This window comes from Urocampus carinirostris, chromosome 5 (assembly GCF_059441175.1).
Source record: "Urocampus carinirostris isolate Australia breed hairy pipefish chromosome 5, RoL_Ucar_1.0, whole genome shotgun sequence".
Classification (NCBI taxonomy): domain Eukaryota; kingdom Metazoa; phylum Chordata; class Actinopteri; order Syngnathiformes; family Syngnathidae; genus Urocampus; species Urocampus carinirostris.
The window spans coordinates 21938424-21958369 of NC_142353.1; the positions used below are offsets into that span (position 1 = coordinate 21938424).

General features: G+C 39.3%; 1 protein-coding gene across 1 annotated transcript in view; it reads right to left on the minus strand.

Moving 5' to 3' along the window:
- Window positions 1–19946, minus strand: part of prr16 (proline rich 16) — a 46950-nt gene that overhangs the window by 13962 nt on the left and 13042 nt on the right. Inside the window, exons 2-3 of the mRNA XM_088336163.1 lie at window positions 10338–11402; window positions 10065–10142 (exon numbers count right to left, since the gene is read on the minus strand). Coding sequence (XP_088192289.1) covers window positions 10536–11402 — 867 coding nt within the window. The 3' untranslated portion in view covers window positions 10065–10142; window positions 10338–10535. The remainder of the gene's footprint in view (window positions 1–10064; window positions 10143–10337; window positions 11403–19946) is intronic.

The following is a 19946-nucleotide window of genomic DNA, read 5'->3' on the forward strand; positions in this document are numbered from 1 at the left end:
TCTAAGAAACTGCTGTTGAGTGGAAGTCGTGCATAGGTTCGAGAGGCTGGACATGAAAATGAGATCAGATAAAAGTCGTAAGGAGCTGAAAGGTAAGTATGTCAACACGGCTGACCTAATTCTGACTCATGACGGAGGCGGTAAAGATCCCCCTGATTTTTTCTTGTTCATTACAATCCTTTTACCCAAACCAGGAGTTAATATTGTATTTTCTGAACCATCTGGCGCAACCAAGAACTCCAGATTGGCCTGAAACTGGAACATAAACCCTTATGTACAAAAGGATTGAGAAAGGCATACCGGTGAATTATCATATTTGTTAAATCATTGAACAGTCGATATTTAATACAGACCACAATTGCATTGCAATGGGAATCGAACGCTGATAGTTGACGGTAAGTACGCCGAATCCTAACCTCTAAGCCACTAAGACGAAGATGAAGATGAAGTAGGATAAGGCAATGAGTCTTATCTCATTATTACACTATTTTTAGGACGTTACCGGGTACAAATTTTAGAGAAAACAAAAGTGATTAAAAATCTGTATAGCTCAAATTAAGCATGTGACAAATGTTATTAAATATGTGTGGCCATGCTTCTATTTATATCTTTCAGGTTGACTGGATTACTTCCCACAATGCCTTTCTCTTCATTTGGTTTAGAATCTCGTGGGCTTCATAAAGACTTTGTGAGTAATATACATAAATATAAATTAAGCAGTTTTATCTAGAACAATGTTATAATTGTAGATTAACAAACATACGTGTCTCTTTTTGGATGTGCGCTAACCTGTGTAATAAAATTATGACTCACAACACGTGGTGAGCTTTCTCTCCTGGCTTTGATCTTTGATCTCCGGCAAAACTAACATAAAAGGCGACAGAAACAAAATGAAAATAAATCCAAACAGCTTGCCAACATCATTTTTGCCGTTCCATGTATTCCGTTACTCCCCAAGCCTGCACAAAATTTAGTCATTTTATTCATATTTAGTTTCTTTTGTCTTTTATTAGCATATTTGGTATTGGAGTAATCCAAAAGTAATTGAAAGTAATCCAGTTAAAGTAACCCTACCCAACCCTGACAGTGTATAATGAGAGAATATCAATACGTGTAATAAAATAACTTTTCCCCAAAACATGTGCAGTTTGATTTATAATTTTTTTTCAAATTAAGTAAGATGTTAGAAAAAATCTTCTACGTACGTCACCCTAAACCAGTGGTCCAATACCAGCGGGCTGTGGGCCGATACAGGGCCAGAAAGAAAAATGAGTGACATTATTTTTTGCTTATCATTGTTTTATTGACAGCGCTACGTTCACATTGAATGATAATCGGTGTTTGATCATCACGGAGAATGGTCAACTGTATCTCACTATTTAATGTTACAAGGTTTATGCTGGACACAATGGAAGAGTTAACAAATTGGTTGTATTGTATTTTCCGCACAAAAGCGCAACTAAAAGCCTTCTATTCTTTCAAAAGCTGACCATGCGCCCTATAATACGGAGTGCCTTATCTATGGATTAATATTGAGAGGTTTCCTCCCACATTTCAAAAACATGCATTTGAGGTCCAAATTGTCCATAGGTGTGAATGAACGAGTGAGTTGTTGAGTTGTTTCTGTGTGCCCTGTGACTGGCTGGCAACCACTTCAGGGTGTCCCCTGCCCATTGCCCTAAGATTACTGGGATGTCCTCCAGCACCCCTGTGACCCCGACTGAGGATAGGCGGTGCAGATAAAGGATGGATGGATTCACTACACTCACAGATGTAAAGGGACCATGGTTGCGTATTATCATCGAATGTGATGGCTGCAAGAGGACGTCTTTCGTGAGCTACCCCGGCTTTATATTTTTGGGGTATCTTGTTTCAGACTGATCAAGATGTTTCTGTGATGAGTATTGTTTTAAATGATCAGCATCTCTTGAGTCTAAAGAGTTTAAGCTTTCCAATGAAATGTCGCATGACGTATTTCAGTGACTGGTGACATCGTACAGACACCGTATCAGTACATGTCTGAACATGTATTAGCTTCTCAACAGTCCGATGGCCCGTGATGTTAGGGGGTTAATAAAGTTTGACTGATTTGTCCGACTGTTTTATTGACACTCCTACTGTAGCGCCTTATAGTCTGGTGTGCCTTATGTATGGAAAATATATGACAAAAAAACCTTATAATGCAGAAAATACGATAATTGAAAAACATTTAGTTATGGAGCAAAAAATCAATTGCTGCAGTTTGAGGATGCATGGAATTTGTACGTCGAGAACATGAAAAGCAACCCCCTGAGGCCACATAACTCCAACACACTTCTCGTAAGGTTTATTTGGTGAGTTGGCACGCGGCTTGATGTGACATTTGCGTTAAACGTTACGATAGTTGACCATGTCATTTAATATTGGTGCGATGTTACAAGGAAAGATGGATATTTAACATAATTACACAGCCGATTTACTCTTCTTTCTAATATTATTAATGTTATTATTGGACAAGGCGGTGAGAATTTTGTCAGACATTAAACCAGTCCGTGGTACAGAAAAGGATGGCAACAACAATACAGTGCACCCTTTCACACAAAAGGGGTTAATCTCGAATGCACAATGTGTCTCAGAATCAGATAAAGGGCTTTAATTAAAGTTTAATTCAACTGAATAGTTGAATGTTACACCCAGCGACTCTGCATGCTCGCAGCAAATTCTGGTCAACGCAGATAAGATTTGACAGATACATGAAAACAAAGTCACTTAAGATGGGTACGCTCCAAAAAACAATCAAGCTTACCAACCAAAAACGTCAAATGTCCAACAATCCCATCCATGTATTATGAAATATATTTCTGGAGTGAGTTCAGTGTCTGAGGTGTGTTAACTATCAGCGCTATAGACAGCTGTATATGTCAAAGTTACATTCAACTGTAGCTGAGCTCCTAGTGAATGAGTAAATAGTGGAGTGTTCTCTGACAATCTTAACGTGGAAGTCAATCTAAAGTACTTTCATTTGTTAGCACGACAATTTGTGTTTGGAGAATGTGAGTTAAAAAACAATAGTTTTCATGTAACTTGACGTCCGTAACAATATTTAGACAGTTGGCCAAACTGGATGGGTCCAACGACGCTGTTTGATTTTCTATACCAGAGGTCGGGAACCTATGGTTTATGGTAGATAAGGTTTTTTTTATGACTATATAGGATTCGGAGATAAAATACATTTCTTGCACATACAATTTGTATAGTTTTAAAAATGAAACCTGCACAACTGATTGAACGGCACCTGTTTGAGAAGCCAAACTGACATAAATGAGGGTTCAGTCCATATATATATATATATATATATATATATATATATATATATATATATATATATATATATATATATAGGGCACAGTCTTAATTACAGTTTACACTTTGGCTATACGTCGCTATGAATCCTTTATATGGAAGCTTATTATACAATCTATGTTCACTGTTAAGACACTTTATGATTAAAACCCACAGAACAAATTGTAAACACCCAAACACTCCAGAAACAGAACAATTTGACTGGGTGACCGGTAGGGGTGGGCGGATCCCTGCACACTTAGCAAACGCACTCTCTCTCACCCAGCGCTGTCTGTGCGGAAGGTAAAAACAGTGATATGGTATAAGAGTTGCAGTATTTTGTAATATTTTTCCAAAATAACTTTACTTGAACCTTGTTTTGAAACCATTATTCAGGACATTGGTCAAAATGTGCCTCAACACTCTTAAATAACTGTGAGAGGGAGACAAATTGTATATGGTATATTTGTTGAAATGGGACGCAGGCTCTGGTGTTATTATTATTTCATAAATTTTATCATGTAATTAAACGTCACACCGTGAAATAAAATGTGATGAAGAATTAGCTTTTGTCTGGAGAGCGTGTTTAGTGATTTTGTTCAGTTTGGACTTTAAACATGTGTGACACTCAAAAACAAAAATCAAATGATTTAGCTTTTCGGACTTTTTGGGTCAAAAAGGTTGCCAATGCCCTGGTGTAAGGTGTCACTTTTGTGACCTAACTGGAACAATTTTTGCATGTAAATATACCCACCAAGGCCCTCTAAAAAGCAACTCATTCTGGGCTAAACTTGTGGTGCATCTAAAGACCAGACATTCAGTGGGTCCACATGAAATATTCTAATCATACATTAAAAGACGACAACTACCCTTCCTCTCCAGTACAGCACCTTGCAATTTAAACATAAAATACACTGATTATTTTAGGAACTAGAACTAGATATTAACACTACGGAAAATACCACATTTCATTTTGGAGGAAGCACTGTAATAAAGTACAAAGTCTGCAATATTTATCCAATATCAGATGACAAAAGAGTGACAAAAAGGCTTTTTCGGAGCAGATCTCAGCAACCCGGAGGTAGCTGTATGATTTTGCCAGAGCTGAACAGATGGCGCAGTTGGAAGTTTTCCATCAACAGAAGGGAAAAAACATAAGCCTGATGCTCCTTTGAAATCCTGCACCTGTCCAATTTGGCAGCCGTCGCCTTGACCTTGGGTCATCTTTTTGTAGAGGTAACTATGAGCCATGTGAAAACAACTGTCTGCCAACTAACATCTTCCGACGAAAGACCTCCAGTTCTGGGTGGCCAAAATATTCGCTTCAATCAAGATTTTTTAAATTTGCAAAAGGTCACATTTTAGGGCAAACCAGTATAAAAGTAATTTAAACATGCATACAAACAATTTGGAGATTTCAATAAAGCTTATAAGGATGTTTTTGAAAATTAGGAAGAACCTTCTGGTGCACTGTGCAATGGTGCAGTCAGGCCAAAGTTGAAATTCCATACCACCTATAGGAATATGTGCCCACAACGGCAAAGGACATGTTTTAAACCTTTAACACACTTTTGTGAGACTTGTAAATATTTCATTTGGGAGGTTCAATTTTCTATAGGCCTTCAAAAATTGGTGTAAAACGTCTGGTACACAGCACTCCCAATTTGAGACCTACGGCTGGCAATGAATTGGTTAAATGTGTCTTTTCACACCCCTTAAATAAATAAAGATGTATTTTGGATGGAAACCTTTCCGTCGTATTGATGTCTTTTTGGCATATTTTCAACAACCAGTTTTTGCAGTGTTGGATTGATAAATAATTACCAATCTGTATCCTAATTACAGTTTCAAAGTGAAGGTTTAGAAAAAAGTTTTTTGTATTCAACTGTATTAGTTCCTAAAAGAAATTGACATTTTAAAGAACTAATAATCTGTATTAGGGATGAATCACAGGACAGAGACTACCCTTTTAAGAATTTTGAATGACAAAATGCAATGTTAGATGCAATGTTGACTTCTAAAAACTTACAGTTGTGATAATAACGGTGTGAAGTTTCTGTGACTGATTGGACATACTTGGGGCTCATTAGAACTCTATTGTGTGTGTGTGTGTATTGACTGACTTTCTTTTAAGAATGGTCCGATGTTCAGGCCCTACACGCCTCTGTGGTTTTGTATGACTTCGTATTATTGCCTTGTTATGGACTGCTATGGTTTTTGCTACAATATTTTTGCATACCATTCCTCTTTGGAGCACTTTTCGTGACTTCCCCAATCTTTATTAAAGACTGTCAAACTGAAGCATGTGTCCACACTTAAATCCTTTCGACCCAAACCTAACAACTGAATTCAAGGGCTGCATTTGATACAGTGGCTTACTATATTTAATTAAACACAGTAACCTGATAGGCATCTTTGGCACACCTTTTAAATGGATTTATTCCCATTAAACTGATATTACTTGGTAAGTACGGATCCACTTTGTGCCGCAACGCATTGAAATGAAATGTGGAGTGCTTCTCCTTAGAGATGATTAAGGGGGGACGTTGTCAGTTTCCATAGTTACGCTGATGATGCACATCTTTACGTTGCTATGTCTTCTGATGACACACGTTCTGTGGACCCTTTTAAAATCCATTTTCGATATTGAGACAGAAAATTGCCTGGACTCAAGATGATGACACATAGGTTTTAATTATCGGCCCTGAAAAACCGGGAGATAAAGTTTTACCAACAATTTAGAACCTCACAATGTGCGAAGAACTTGTGTAATTTAGGCAGATCTGTTTTATTCCACATATTAAAAATGCAACTTAGAAGTTAGTTCTGTTTTTAATATTGGACTCCTGCAAAAGGAGATCACATTGAATGCCAGTTTGTTATTTTAGCTATTTTTGCGTACTGTTTGTTGTTTTGACTATAATGAACTGATTACATCATTGTCAATATCGTCCAATCATGTCGTTCTTTGATTCCACACCCTTTACAGATGATCTTCTTTTGTAACCTAAGAGATTTCATAAGAGAAAGGAGGGCTTCTTAGAACAGGTTGGAATCTCTTATCTGAGGTTTGTCTTCTCTCCCTGTCCTGCTTCCAAGTTCAAAATCTGTTGATGTCTTCTCTCCTTATTTTGAGTGAATATTAATCTTTAACTTATAAATAACTATAATTGTTTTTTTTTAATTATTTGATGACATATAGAAATAGAATAGAAATGTGTTCACTTATTTTTTAAGTGTTTCCGTAGTGCAGTGGTTAGCACATTTGCCAAACACGCGAAGGTTCTCGATTCGAAAAAAATTGGTTGGCCTAGAGAGGGATGGGTGCACCGGGCTGAATTTGCCCAAGTCACACCAACGGAAATGGTGCCCCTACGGCCTTAGTGGTTAAGGGATCCACCGACCCACCCACACTTCAGTCTAATTTAATAGAAGGCAAGAGTGCCCAAAAAATATAGATAGAATAAACCTCTAATAATAGATGAACACCAAAACGTTAACATCCTAAAGCAGTAGGTCAAATTCATGTGCGTGAGTGTGCACTCGCGCCACACAATCTTTCCATTAAAAATAAAGCAGCCCAGTGGTTTTATTGTCATCATGCTAGAAGATGGTCAACTAAGAAGGCAGATGTGGATGAACGTTTACCAAAAAAGTTAACGCTACGCATTGCCTCTCCTGAAAGCCACATCTTTTGCCCCAAATGTCTGCCTCAGTGTCTCAGTCATGATTTACTTTAAACATATTCCTTGCCTTGTTCCTCATTTCCAATAAAAAATCTGTAGCGGTTGCCGCTGATGTCAGCGCTGATGTCAGCGCAAAGGTCGTGTGGGGAGTAAGCATTATCTGCTGTAGACTAATGCGGCTAATTAAGGGCACCACCGCGAGGAAGGTGCTGCTATTCTCAGCCCACTCCGGGGTATGCTGACTCCCAAACGGCCTGCTGGACATGTGTTTTTACGCACACATATACACACATGCACACTCAATTGAAAAAGTCACATTCATACATGGTTTACAACCGAGAGCGTTCTATTAAAAATGTAAGCTAACTCTAAACCACGGGTCGCGAACGCAATGCCCGCGAGCCAGGTATGGCTATTTTCATGGGTACATCTGGCTCAAAGATAAAATAAGGGCTATGCTAATCTTCTCCATTGTTCCAAAACCTAGTTTTTGTAAATCCGAAGTGACCCTGAAGTGACCCTGTTGACAAGAGCTCAATTTTCTTCCTATCATGTTAAAAGGGACTGTACGGAATTTGGAACTTTTTTGTTCGCCACCAGCTCCTTGCTTGTGTCATCTTTGAAGCGTCAGTCAGCTTGTTAATGATATGTGTGCAGGTAAGTGAATTTCTTCGCGCTCAAATGAACTCTTCTTTTTTAATCTTTTTTTGGGGGGTTTGCTTTGCTCTTTGGCCTGTGCAGACGCTGCCAGACTTACAGACGAGTTAGGTTCCGGAAAATCGTTTTTAAGTTGAATTTGTTCGTAAGTTGCTTCAGTGCTATATGTTTATGTGAGGTATAACTTAGTTTTGGGAGATGCGCTTCAGAGGGTCCTCTGTGGTAAAAAGTGGATGAAAAAAAGCATTCTGACCATTTTCTCAACTGCGTCATGTTTTTTTATTCCACTTTCAATTCAAAAGAAACGACTCGCCTTTTCTTTACACCAACCGTAGTGAATGGATGCACGAGAAATTAAACAATAAAAATGTCAAAGTTCTTAGCGTGCTGTAGACAGGGTAGGCGTAGAATTTGAGGTGCTCATGAATGATGTCAGTAGGACGGCGAATGTCGCGAGAGTTGGTGCGAGAGTGTAGGTGAGCGCCAGTTTAGTTTTGGAGAGAGTTAGGTGTGTTTACAATCCTGTAGATGATTTCTGATGGTTGTCGCTCCCCAAAGAGACCGGAAGTGTTTCTGAGTATTTTTTCATGAACGAGGAGCAATCTGTTACCTACACAAAACGACACGCTACATAGGTGGTAGCAGTGGGATTACGAGCAGGTGAAGGAGAGATGTTTACCTACAAAGTGGATGCTGGGTGACCTCTCACAGGGCCACACGCTGTTAGCGGGGGAAAGAAGCACTACGGTAATGTCCTGTACTTGGCAAAAGGTGCACAAAATCTAACTTACAGCCATGTCCGGATATTTTTCGACATCCCGAAAAAAAATGTTCGTATCTACTGTTTTACGTAAGTCGGATTGTCGTAAGTAGGGGAGCGTCTGTACTTGTATGGGTCTTTTCTTATTTTGACCATTTTCATGCTACAATAATAAATAGAAGAATAAATTCGGGGACGAGCATGAAGTCATTCTCCAACCCATTCCTTCTCTGCCAATTACTCCTATCAAATATAATAAGATAAAAACCAGACAAGTGCGTTGGAAAATACATAAAGGCTCTTTGAACTCAGTTGGTGTTAACACATAAATAACAGAGAAAATATTCTACTTTCAACTATCTTAAGGAAAGTATCTTAATTGTGGTGAGGGTAAACAGTGGGTAAGGTGGGTAAAGTAGATGGATAAATGTTACCTGTCAGTGCTCAATTGTCATCCATTCATCTTCAAACTTCAAGCTTATATCTATCAAGTCATAACACGAGGGGCTCGCTAAAGCTATCAATCAAATACTTTGTAAAATGGTGAGAGGAAATAAAATCTAGCCATAACCCCTTTAAGGTTATTGTTTGCAAGGGTAAAACAATGTGTGATTTTGTATAATATCAAAGGAAACTGCAAAGGATCGGTCCCCAAAGACCTTGGAGACAAAATGTCTTTGTCAGGAACTATCATCATCGATGTGAAAAAAAATCTGTTGTTGTCTTCTGAGTGAAGGGTAGCATAGAACTTTTATTAATAATTAGTAATAATTTAGCTTCATCCTTACATACTGTACACTGCAGGGTTGCAAGCATTTGAAAAAAGTACAAGAATATATAGCTACCAATAACTATAGTATACAAACAAGCTGAGGAACGACTCAAACAGGTTTTTCTCTATTGTATTGTATTGTATTGATTTTGTGTGGGGCAGCACGGCGGCGCAGTGGTTAGCGCGTGTGCGGCACAGTTCTGAGGTGGTGAGATCAAAGCTCCTGTGTGGAGTTCGGATGTTCTCCCCGTGCTTGCGTGGGTTTCCTCCAGGCACTCCGGTTTCCTCCCGTATTCCAAAAACATGCATGTCAGGTTAATTGGCAGGTCCAAATTGTCCTGAGGTGTGAATGAGCGAGCGAATTGTCTATGCCTGTGTGCCCTGCGACTGGCTGGAAACCAGTTCAGGGTGTCCCCTGCCCGCTGCCCGAAGATAGCTGGGATGAGCTCCAGCACCCCCGCGACCCTACTGAGGATAAGCGGTGCAGATAATGGATGGATGGATGGATGGATGATTTTGTGTTTTGTGAGGATTTTCAAGGTGGTTACTACTTGATTGTGTGGCCTTCTGAAAAATAAATAATAATAAAAATAATGCGTCGCCCCTTTTGCATTTTTTTGATACAAACTAATCTAAAATCCTTATCAGAAAAGGGAAAATGTATGTGGCCCTCACAGGAAAAGGTTTGGGGAACCCTCCACTGATTTGTTGACTTCACTTCTCATGAATACCAGGAACCTCCATACGGACACATATCTTTGGGTTTTAGCAGAGTCAGCCCGAACTCTTTTGAATTATTAACATCTCTATATTTCACTCCACTCTTGACCAAACATCTCTTTTTACTTATTAAATCATGGGAAGTTACCTCCAGTCTTTTCCGTCGGTCTATCAGCGTTGTCCTTTCAGTCTTGCGTGGTCACCAGTCAATCAGAGGCAACATGAACTGCACAAAAAAAGTCCTAAAATGAGTTTAAAACGCAGGAATTTTTACAACGTGCTTACAACACAAATCACCACAAATAAAGTCAAACATGGACAAATAAACTTACAAGTAGCCAAACGTGCATCAGTGAACATATGCAATTGCCCTTTTGTTCATCGCTGAGACGAACAAACTCACAGACACATACGCACTCACCGCTTGCTCTAAATCTGTTCGAATATGACTCTGACTCCATGCTACTTGGGTTTACACGTCCTTCTTTGTCTCCTTATTTCCAGCCTTGCGGTTTGAATAATCCAAAAAATTGGACGTGAGTATAAAGTGCTTATTTTAGTAGAAAACACAATGGATGATTCAGCATTCTGTACGTCAGATGGGTCAAGGGCCTTGTCGTCAAACCGTAGTGGTGGTGGATTTACGCAGGATTGTTTTTTGGGGTTTGAGTGAACCCGGTTGGGGAGGTAAGCAAGGCACAGGAGGAGGAGAATCGCCCTTAGACAGGAAACTATGGCTGACCGAGTGGCCACCATTCTCCAGCATGAGTTTGTGAGGAATAGGAGGAGGGGACAAAGAGGAACAGTAGTGCACGGGGCTGAGTCGCATTTCACTAAGCTCAGACTGCAAGTGCAGCTCTGAATCATCCACATCATACTGCAGATCACAATCCGGACAGTATCCGTGGTACTGGACCTTCTCGTTGAAACGGACACGCTCCCGCTCACGGGGCTCCCTGACTGCAGCCTGGGGGCATTTATTATTTTTGTGGCGGAGTAGGGGCATGGGCCTGGGCAGTGTGGGAACCAGGCCTGATTCCGGGACACTGTTGTCTTCTGTAATGAAACATGACGTCGGGGACAACAACTCCCTGTTAGCCTTCAACGAAAGAACACCAACGTCCTTCAATAAGGATCCGTTAGCCTTGGATATATTTCCTGATAGCACCAACGTCGGCTGATGCAGACTCTTTCCGTTGTGATCTTCGGCTCTCAATGACGTGAGCCTGGAGGGAGGCAAGGGCGGATGCGACTTTTTGTGTACAGTCAAAAGGGCCGGAGGTGAGATGAGGGGGACGAGAGGGACAGGAGGTATGAAGAGGCAGTCATCTGTAAAGATTTTCATCTTTTCCAGGCTGGACGCTGTGGTGGTGGTGGTAGCAGTTGAACTGGAGCTAGAGTTGAGCGTGTCTGTCTTGGAGCTGTCCGTCTGGCCGTCTTCTTCCAGCGGCAGGTCGCACGTCAGGGTGTCGATATCATGGACAACCTGGCAAAGAGAGGACGTGTCACATCATAAAAGACATCAATGCTCTCTGCCGAGAGAACTGGCGTAATATTAATAAGCATGCTATCAGTCTAAATCTATGCACTCAAGTTTGAATGGCTGCACTGTGATTGAGGAGGCTGATTTGGGAGGTTAAAAATTGATTGAGATATTTCTCTGACACCTACACTGTTGTGAGAAAAAGAAATATCTAGTCAATATGTAGGGATGGCTATAAGCACGCTAGATCCGCACTTGGTTGTTATGACGATCATATTTGGCAACACAAGCAAATGAACGGCACGGGCGACAACAGATTGCATGAAAATGTCATTTGTAACTTGGAGCTGGTGAAAGCCAAGGTGAAAGGACACAGACTTGAATCATGAAGAAATTTCAGATCTGAAATCTGGATCTTTCCTTCCGTGAAGCAAGAGGTGCTAATTTTCTCAAAAGGCCACGTCAGTGTAACGGCTGTCCTCTAAGGGCCTTTAAATGTAACTAAATGTAATTGGTATGTAAAACAAATGTAAATACTCCTTCATGTAAAATAACTCTGAAATTATTACAAAGATTACAGTTGCATTAAGAAAAACGCCACTAAACATATAGAATCTTTTCTAAATTAAATACCTTGATACCTCTAAATACGAACTATGAGAAATTGTAGATACAAGATGTCTTTTATATTCTTGTGGGTCACATACATTATGTGTAAAATTATAAGTTTTGACACATGTGCCTTAAGCTTACAAACTTGACCAAACAAATAAACCCAAAATCTGGATGAAATCCAGATTCAAGATGGCTTTATATTTTGTCCTTAACCTTACAATGATTATCATAGAAATAATGTTGGAACTGAACACAATTTTACGAAGAGACACTTAATTTTTTTTTCATTTTGTTCAGCTGGCAGATAAAAAAATACTTAAAAATGTATCGAATTTAATACAAAGTTCGACTTTTCATTTTGTAAAATAAGAAAATAATAGCTAAAATAAGTAAAATTAAGTGTAATGATAAAGGAAGATTGTTGTTCTAATTTTGAGTATAAATATTTCTCAAATTCAATATAAAACAAAAATATTTAAAAAGAAATATCTGCAAGTCGAGCAAGATAATAAAAAAAAAACAATTTTCAATTATAATTATCTGCTAACTTATTTTTTTCTTGAAAATTGAATTAATTGAATCGTTACAAAAAATATTTCCTCAATTTTCAAAGTTGACTCAACAAACTGAATTAAAAAAAAAAATCGAATTACTTTTCAATGTGTCGTTTGCATCCGGTCAAGAGAGAATGGAGTTTGACATCAAGTGTTCAATTGTATCACAAACCTTAAAATATTGTAGCAACTCTATGATCAATTTAGTAAGGAGCTAGTTTTTGGTTGGATTGCAGGGTTGCTAGATGTAATTCTGTATCATGCTAGAATTTGTCGGGTAAAAGCAAATACATAGTCAAAATTGAATCCGGATCCATATAAAATAATGATTGTTGTTTTCTTAATTGTCAGATGAGCGCTTCCAAACATTTTAGATAGCACATCAGATAGCAGCTCAACAAATCACATACTTTAGCACCAAGACAATCAGTCTCAATGTGAAGGAGGAGACCAGAAATGCTTTGTGGGAGTCCAGATTGGGCAAAAAAGGAAGGAATTTAAAAAGAGTGAATTATCCAGATACATTTAAAGCCTACTGTGCTGTCAATGCTAAAAATAATCAAATTTCAAATATGATACGCCCCATAGAAAAAAAAACGTAATTAATTAAACTAACCTGACTTCAATTTTTGGAAGCTGTTAACAAAAGCACAAAAAGTGGTTTGGAAAACAAAACAGTCGAAATAGTATTATCTCCGACTGTTGTGCAGTATTCCAGCATCAATCGGAATATTCACAAAAGGAGCTCAAATGAGCTTAAATGACATAAACACAGTCCTGGGATACATTCATACTTTCCTTTCTGTACCCCTTTCATGTTGTCTGTTGAACGAAACAATGGTTACTAAACGACAGGATTTACGTAAATAATCCGGCTGACTATTCCACTTCAGACACGATTTGTACATAGCGGACCCTCCACCCTCAAGAGAGCCCTCAACCTGCATTTGAACCGAGCTCTGACGTTCACAAGCTGCAGTATAACATCCAGAATGCTTCAGTTTCACTGTTATGGAACCTCTTGTCTCCAGATCGTACAATTTTACCCTCTTGTGAAGCTATTTTTGTCGAGCAAAAAGGCTAACTTAAAACCCAATGTTGACATTAACACCAAGATAGGGCAACTACACCAAATTACCAATCTTCAGCATCCCACTTCTGATCCATTTGTTCAAAGAAAGATGTATCATTCATAACATTGAAAATATCATTGAAATCGAACACTAACGCAAGAAAAAAACCTTACACAACCATTCTATTTCGCCATCTTCTACCTTCAAAAAAGGATTGACAAACATACAGCCCGCGCCCCCTGCGCACAATCTAAAGCAGCACAAAAAAAGCAGGAAAATTATGTCATAGGAATGACCTGCAGTTTTAAATATGTCCACACAATGTTGAAAAGTCTTTACACCTTCAATTCCCAGGCTTTCCGTTACTTTTCAGTACTTGTCTTTCCTGTGCTACTTTTTCATACGATTGCAGTGTTTCTCATAGAATTCTGTGAAACCATAGCGGGTGGACAGTCTAGGGGGGTTCCGGGGTTATTGCCACCCGGAAAAGAATTTGCTACATTTTAAATTCGAACACATCAATCTGGTGCATTTTTAGATCAAAATCAAGAAGACAAATCTATGATGAATGTGTGCCCTTGCAATCTATTGAATCATAAACACACTAGCTATGAAAATAATAACACAGCAAACAAGTCACACTCACATAGCATGGTAAACTAGACATGAGTTTTATGCAAAACATAGATAGATGCCCTGTATACTTACAGCAAGACAGACTATGTAGAATAAAAAATGATATATACGCTGAAAAAAAATGTTCTGGGATAACATATGCTAGTGTACTGCAGCAATATTATCAAGCTCCAATAATGTTGTGCTTGAGACGATCTGGATTACAGCCGAAACGGGCAAAACGAGATCGGTAACAAACAAAAAAAAATCTATATATTTTTAAATTTATTTCTGCATCCAAAAATTATTATTGACCCTTTGCACGTGACGTAAAGTTGCATTCCCTGGAAGTATGAGCGTCATGACGGATGGCAAAAACATTTGAGCAGATGGCATTTGAAGAAGCAGTTGCGTTGAAACAAATATCAATTTCCACGACAGAAGAATATGACCATGACTATGGTACTATGGTACTACTTTACTATGGTGATTCCTTGCTGTGCAATGGGCTGTGCAAACCGGCAAGGTTCTAAGCCCAATTTGGCACTTTATCATAACCATTTTGATGAAGACAGAAGACAGCGATGGATGTCTAAAATCAATCGGTGGGACTCTCAGCCCTTAAAGTACTCCAGAATTTGCAGCAAGCATTTGTTACAAGGTATGTTTTTTTGTATTTCTGAGCAACTTTATGTTAAGAAGGTACAGCAAAGACACTTATTGTAGCTAGTGCTACTGTAGATGAAAAAATAAAAAGGTAGATTTATGCTGATGACCATAAATGATAAATAATTTGAGCTGCTTTCAGTTACAGTCGATTTCAGATTTGATGGCACCCTGGATAAAACATATTAGCATACACAGCTAACGTAATTGCCTTACCTTTGCCATTATGAGGTACCTTCCCCTGTCAGCGCAGCAACGCGCACCAGTAACCCAGCCAGCTACAAAGAACTGGTAAGCATCCAGACTTATGCAAGCTTTTAGATTAGCACCTGTGTATGGGGTTACTCCATTTACAATATAGTGGTACAGATAGTTTGGACTGAAGTCAGGTAGAATGGATGACTTGTTTAGATATATGAATATGTCAGGAGGAAGAAGGTATGGGTCGGCATCTAACCCACTTTCTTTAAATACTACTCTTTCTGCTTTTCAACAAGGTGGCCCACCTCATCCGACAGCTACACAATATTGTGTTGACTAGTCACTGCCAATGGTGTTGACTAGTATAGCTTTTTTGTTGTTGTTTACCGTTTACGAGCCTCACCCACAGGGAGTACTGTTTACTATGTTATACTGCCATCCGTCATGGTGTCGGCACCTTCCGCTATGTGATTATGGTCAAGTGTATGGAAAGGGTAAATCAGCGTATAAAATGTATCAAATATGGGGAAAACGTATGAGTTGACAGGTATGTGATTGAAACGTGCAACTTATTAGTGACGTGGCTTCCGGCTACTTTTAGAAAACCGACCGGCTCCTTTAGCTCGGCTCATGAGCCAGATCTTTTGGCTCCCAAACGGCTCTTCGATTTTTGTTTGTTTGCCTTAAATGATATATTACCAATAATAATGTAACATTATGCATGAAATGAATGAATAGAAACTGTATTATACAACTATATTACACTAGCCTTTAATGTTTCACTCTTTTAACTCATTTAAAATTTGAACTTTTTTTATACTTAGCAACTTTGGGGACAAGCTAGAATCCCTGGAAAACAAACTATACAACAAAATTAAAATTAAAAGAAAAAATCAATTCTTCAATGCTATAAAAAAACTATTAAATAAAAGGATGTTTAACATTTACAATTTAATGTTCAACCAATGTAGACTGAAACAACACAGAACCTCTAAAAACACACAGAAATATAAATTAAAAGGCATAAAATAAAAAGAAAAACGTCATCAGTCTCTACTGAATGTTGGCATTTAGAACACCAAGGTTTTGAGGGATTGATTCAGGTTCTTCTCTGTTCATAATAGACAATGCATTCTGCTTTGGAGCCATTAAAATAATTAAAATGAGTTAGAATTGGGATCATTTGCTACTTTAAATCATTTTAAAATTTACTTTCATTCTTTTTGACCCGGTCCCATGCTCAATTTTACTGTGACGCTGCCCCTAGCCCTCTGCACAGCGACACAAATTTGCACAGCGGCAGAGACGAACCCACGCATATTAGCAAACCAATTAACACAAAATATAAGAAATTCTTCCAGAGTATGGTATTTTAGTCGTCTGGCTCATTTGATAGCTACCAATGGCGACTACGGCCCACACTGTGACCCGTGATCTAAATTTTAATGAAAAGCCTTTCAGGCATGAATATGCTGCTTTCATTGCTGAGGCAATTCATTGGGGAACTTACTCTATCCACCCTAAATCTCCACAGCTCTGCAAAGAATATTATATTTTTCACCTTTTCCACAACAGTGCAGAGATTGAAGATCATAACAGCCCCCGAACATTTGTGCTCTTTACTAAGGCTCAATAGAAGTGGTATTTTTTTATCTTAGGTAAAGGTTGTCAAACACAACAAAATGATTATTTTAGTCAGAGTATAACTAACAACTAAACAAACTTGCTTTATGATATATAGCCAGTCAGTAGTAAGCTTTTCATCCACTTCAACTAAGGTTTGATGACCAGGTCAGCAGTACAACACAGTTTTTGTGCATTTCATATTAGCTGTCTACTTTTTTTCTTCTTTCTGGCTGTACTTAAGCACAGCAGAGGGCAACTTCTTGCATAGTTTTAAATGTAACCGCGTTGTACGTGTCCCACCAAAGATCCACATTCACGCTGGACTGGATGATGAGGTTTTTATTATTACAGTTCTGCAAATGGATGAGTCACAACATTAGCTTTTTCTGCTGGGTCTGATCTCTTTGATCTCTTTGTAGTACTCTGGTTAAACTGACAACAAAGCATATCAAAGAGCTTTCCTTTCACTTTACAGAAAATACATTTTAGAATATCACAATACATGTATAAATCTTTGCATTTGAACAAGATACTTTTAACAAGAGATCGTATAGTGGATTTTTAACGTTTACAATGAATTCAACATGTTTTTCTTTACTCTGAATTTTAACCAACATCATCCTTTTTTTTAATGTATATGAAAAATAGGAATAAAAACAATAATCAGTATAAAAATGGGTACAATTTACCTGCAAATGGATGAGTCACAACATTAGCTTTTTCTGCTGGGTCTGATCTCTTTGATCTCTACAAGGGGAATTAAGATTTAGTAAAACAGAAACAAAACGAAAATAAACCTAAACAGCTTGACAATATCAATCACATTACTATGCATGGTGAGAGATTTGTCAGCTGGGGTTATAAAGTTTAAAATTAACTTATTTTGTGGAGCACCAAAAGATATGTCTTACCTTTGTAGTACTCTGGTTAAACTGACAAAACCCCGCCTCCTGGTCACATGTTAGAAGCCAAAACCAAACCCCACCCCATACCAGCAGATGGCACTGTTGGACTCAGCATTGCAGGACATTTACCAAAAACTATACACATATTTTAGCAGGAATTTCAATAAAATAAAAGTTATTATTACACCCGTTACATACACCCCCCTGAAATTCTGCTAAATATGGGAGTGCTACACTAAACAGAAAAAAAATCACATGCCAAAAAGGCAAATACTGATGAAAAAGAGGACACGAAAACTGGTACAGTATTACAAGGAACAAACTGAAGTGCATGTCAGTTCTAAAACTCTCCCAAAAAGGAGTGTGAAAAGAAAGGAGGCGATGAAACTCCTAACTAAGCACAGACTCAAAGATGCCTGTTACATCTCTGAAATATCAAACATTGTTCCTGTAGTTGTAAGTGCTCACATAGGCACAATTCTTGTTTCTTACTCAAGCTTTGTTACTCAAACTGAAAGTGCATCTCTACTGAACTTAAACTAGGAACTAGCAGATATTGCGGACAGAGGATTGTCACCTACCAACTGGTCATTCATCTGACAAATTAGACGACTAGGAGGCCTGATGGACTGGCGGACCCTAAGACCATAACGGTCAGGTTGAGCACAATTAACCTGAGCTTGAAGGTCTGGGACGGTCAAGTCTAAACAGTCAGTATCAGGGGAGTTTGCGTCCGGATGGTCAGTGTTCAATGGGGTCTCATCTGGGAGACCCATACCCAAAGAGATCATGCTTTCAGAGCACTGTGATGGGCTTTCCGTATTGTCACTTGAAGTATGGTCAACATCTTGTTCGGGGATGTGCTGACTTCCTCGACTGGATGTATCAACACTGCAAGAGTCGGACTGGGCATCAGATCTGCTGTCTAGTGAGTTATCCTCTACCTCTGGATGAACTTGCTCTTCACCTGCCTGTATCACCCAGTTTACTGTACGGACATCACTGTCTTCAACCGCGTCAGGTAAATCAGGGCATACATCACTTCCATGCATAGCAGCGTCAGACTCTGAGTGTTCAGATTCGCTGGCCAGATCATCCTCACAGGGCAAGAAGCTAACAGAGAGCAGCAAATTCCTGTGAACTACCTTCTCTTTGCCCGTCAGACAATCCTTGACTCTGTAGACATTGAGATCAGGCTTGACTGATATGACTTCATACGGGGTTGACTCCCACTTATCTGCAACTTTGCGTTTCCCCGGGACACCTCTGTTGGCGATCAACACCCGGTCTCCCACGACGAGGGGTGATCCTTTGGCCCTACGGTTGTACAGCTTGGCATGACGAGTCTGTTCTCTGAGAGTATTCCTCTGTACAATCTGAGCAGCTTCATGTAGATCTTTCTTGAGATGGCTTACAAAGTCAGAGTAGCTGACAACAGCGTCATTGGTATTAGCATGTTGAAACATGACATCGACAGGGAGACGAGGGATCCTACCAAACACTAGGTAAAACGGTGCAAACCCTGTTGTCTCATGCTCTGTGCAGTTATAGCAGAATGTGAGCTGCTGCAGCATTTGTGGCCACTTTGCTTTGGGTTGAGGGGGAAGGGTTCTGATCATATCTCCTAATGTTCGGTTGAATCGTTCTGCGAAACCATTTCCCATGGGGTGGTACGGAGTCGTATGGGATTTCTGCACCCCTGCCATCTCTAGAAGCTCTTTGATCAGTTTGCTCTCAAAATTAGCTCCCTGATCAGAGTGGATACGCCGAGGGAAACCATAGACAAGGAAGAAATCCTGCCACAGACGGCGAGCAACTTGTTTGGCGGTTTGATTCCTGCAAGGGAAGGCGTGCGCCATCTTGGAGAAATGATCAGTTACGACAAGGACATCTACAGACTTGTTCTCTTGCTCAGCAGCCCAAAAGTCTATACAGACCAACTCCATAGGCTCAGAGGTGACTATGTTCTTGAGTGGTGCACGGTTGTGTGGTTCCGGTGTTTTCCCTACTACACAGCGCTGACAGGATTTGACATAATTCACAACATCACGTTCCATGCCATTCCAGAAGAATCGTTGCCTCACCAGAGACAAAGTACGGTTCTGGCCTTGGTGACCTGCTGAGTCATGTAAACCTTGAAGGACTTTCTGTTTCAATGAATCAGGCACCACAAACTGGAAGATTTTCTTGGCCATGTGAGGATCTTTCCTTATTTTGTAGAGCATGCCATTCTGTATGGTGAGTCTGCTCCAATGCTTCAGTAGTTTCATCACACTAGTCGACTCGACAGCT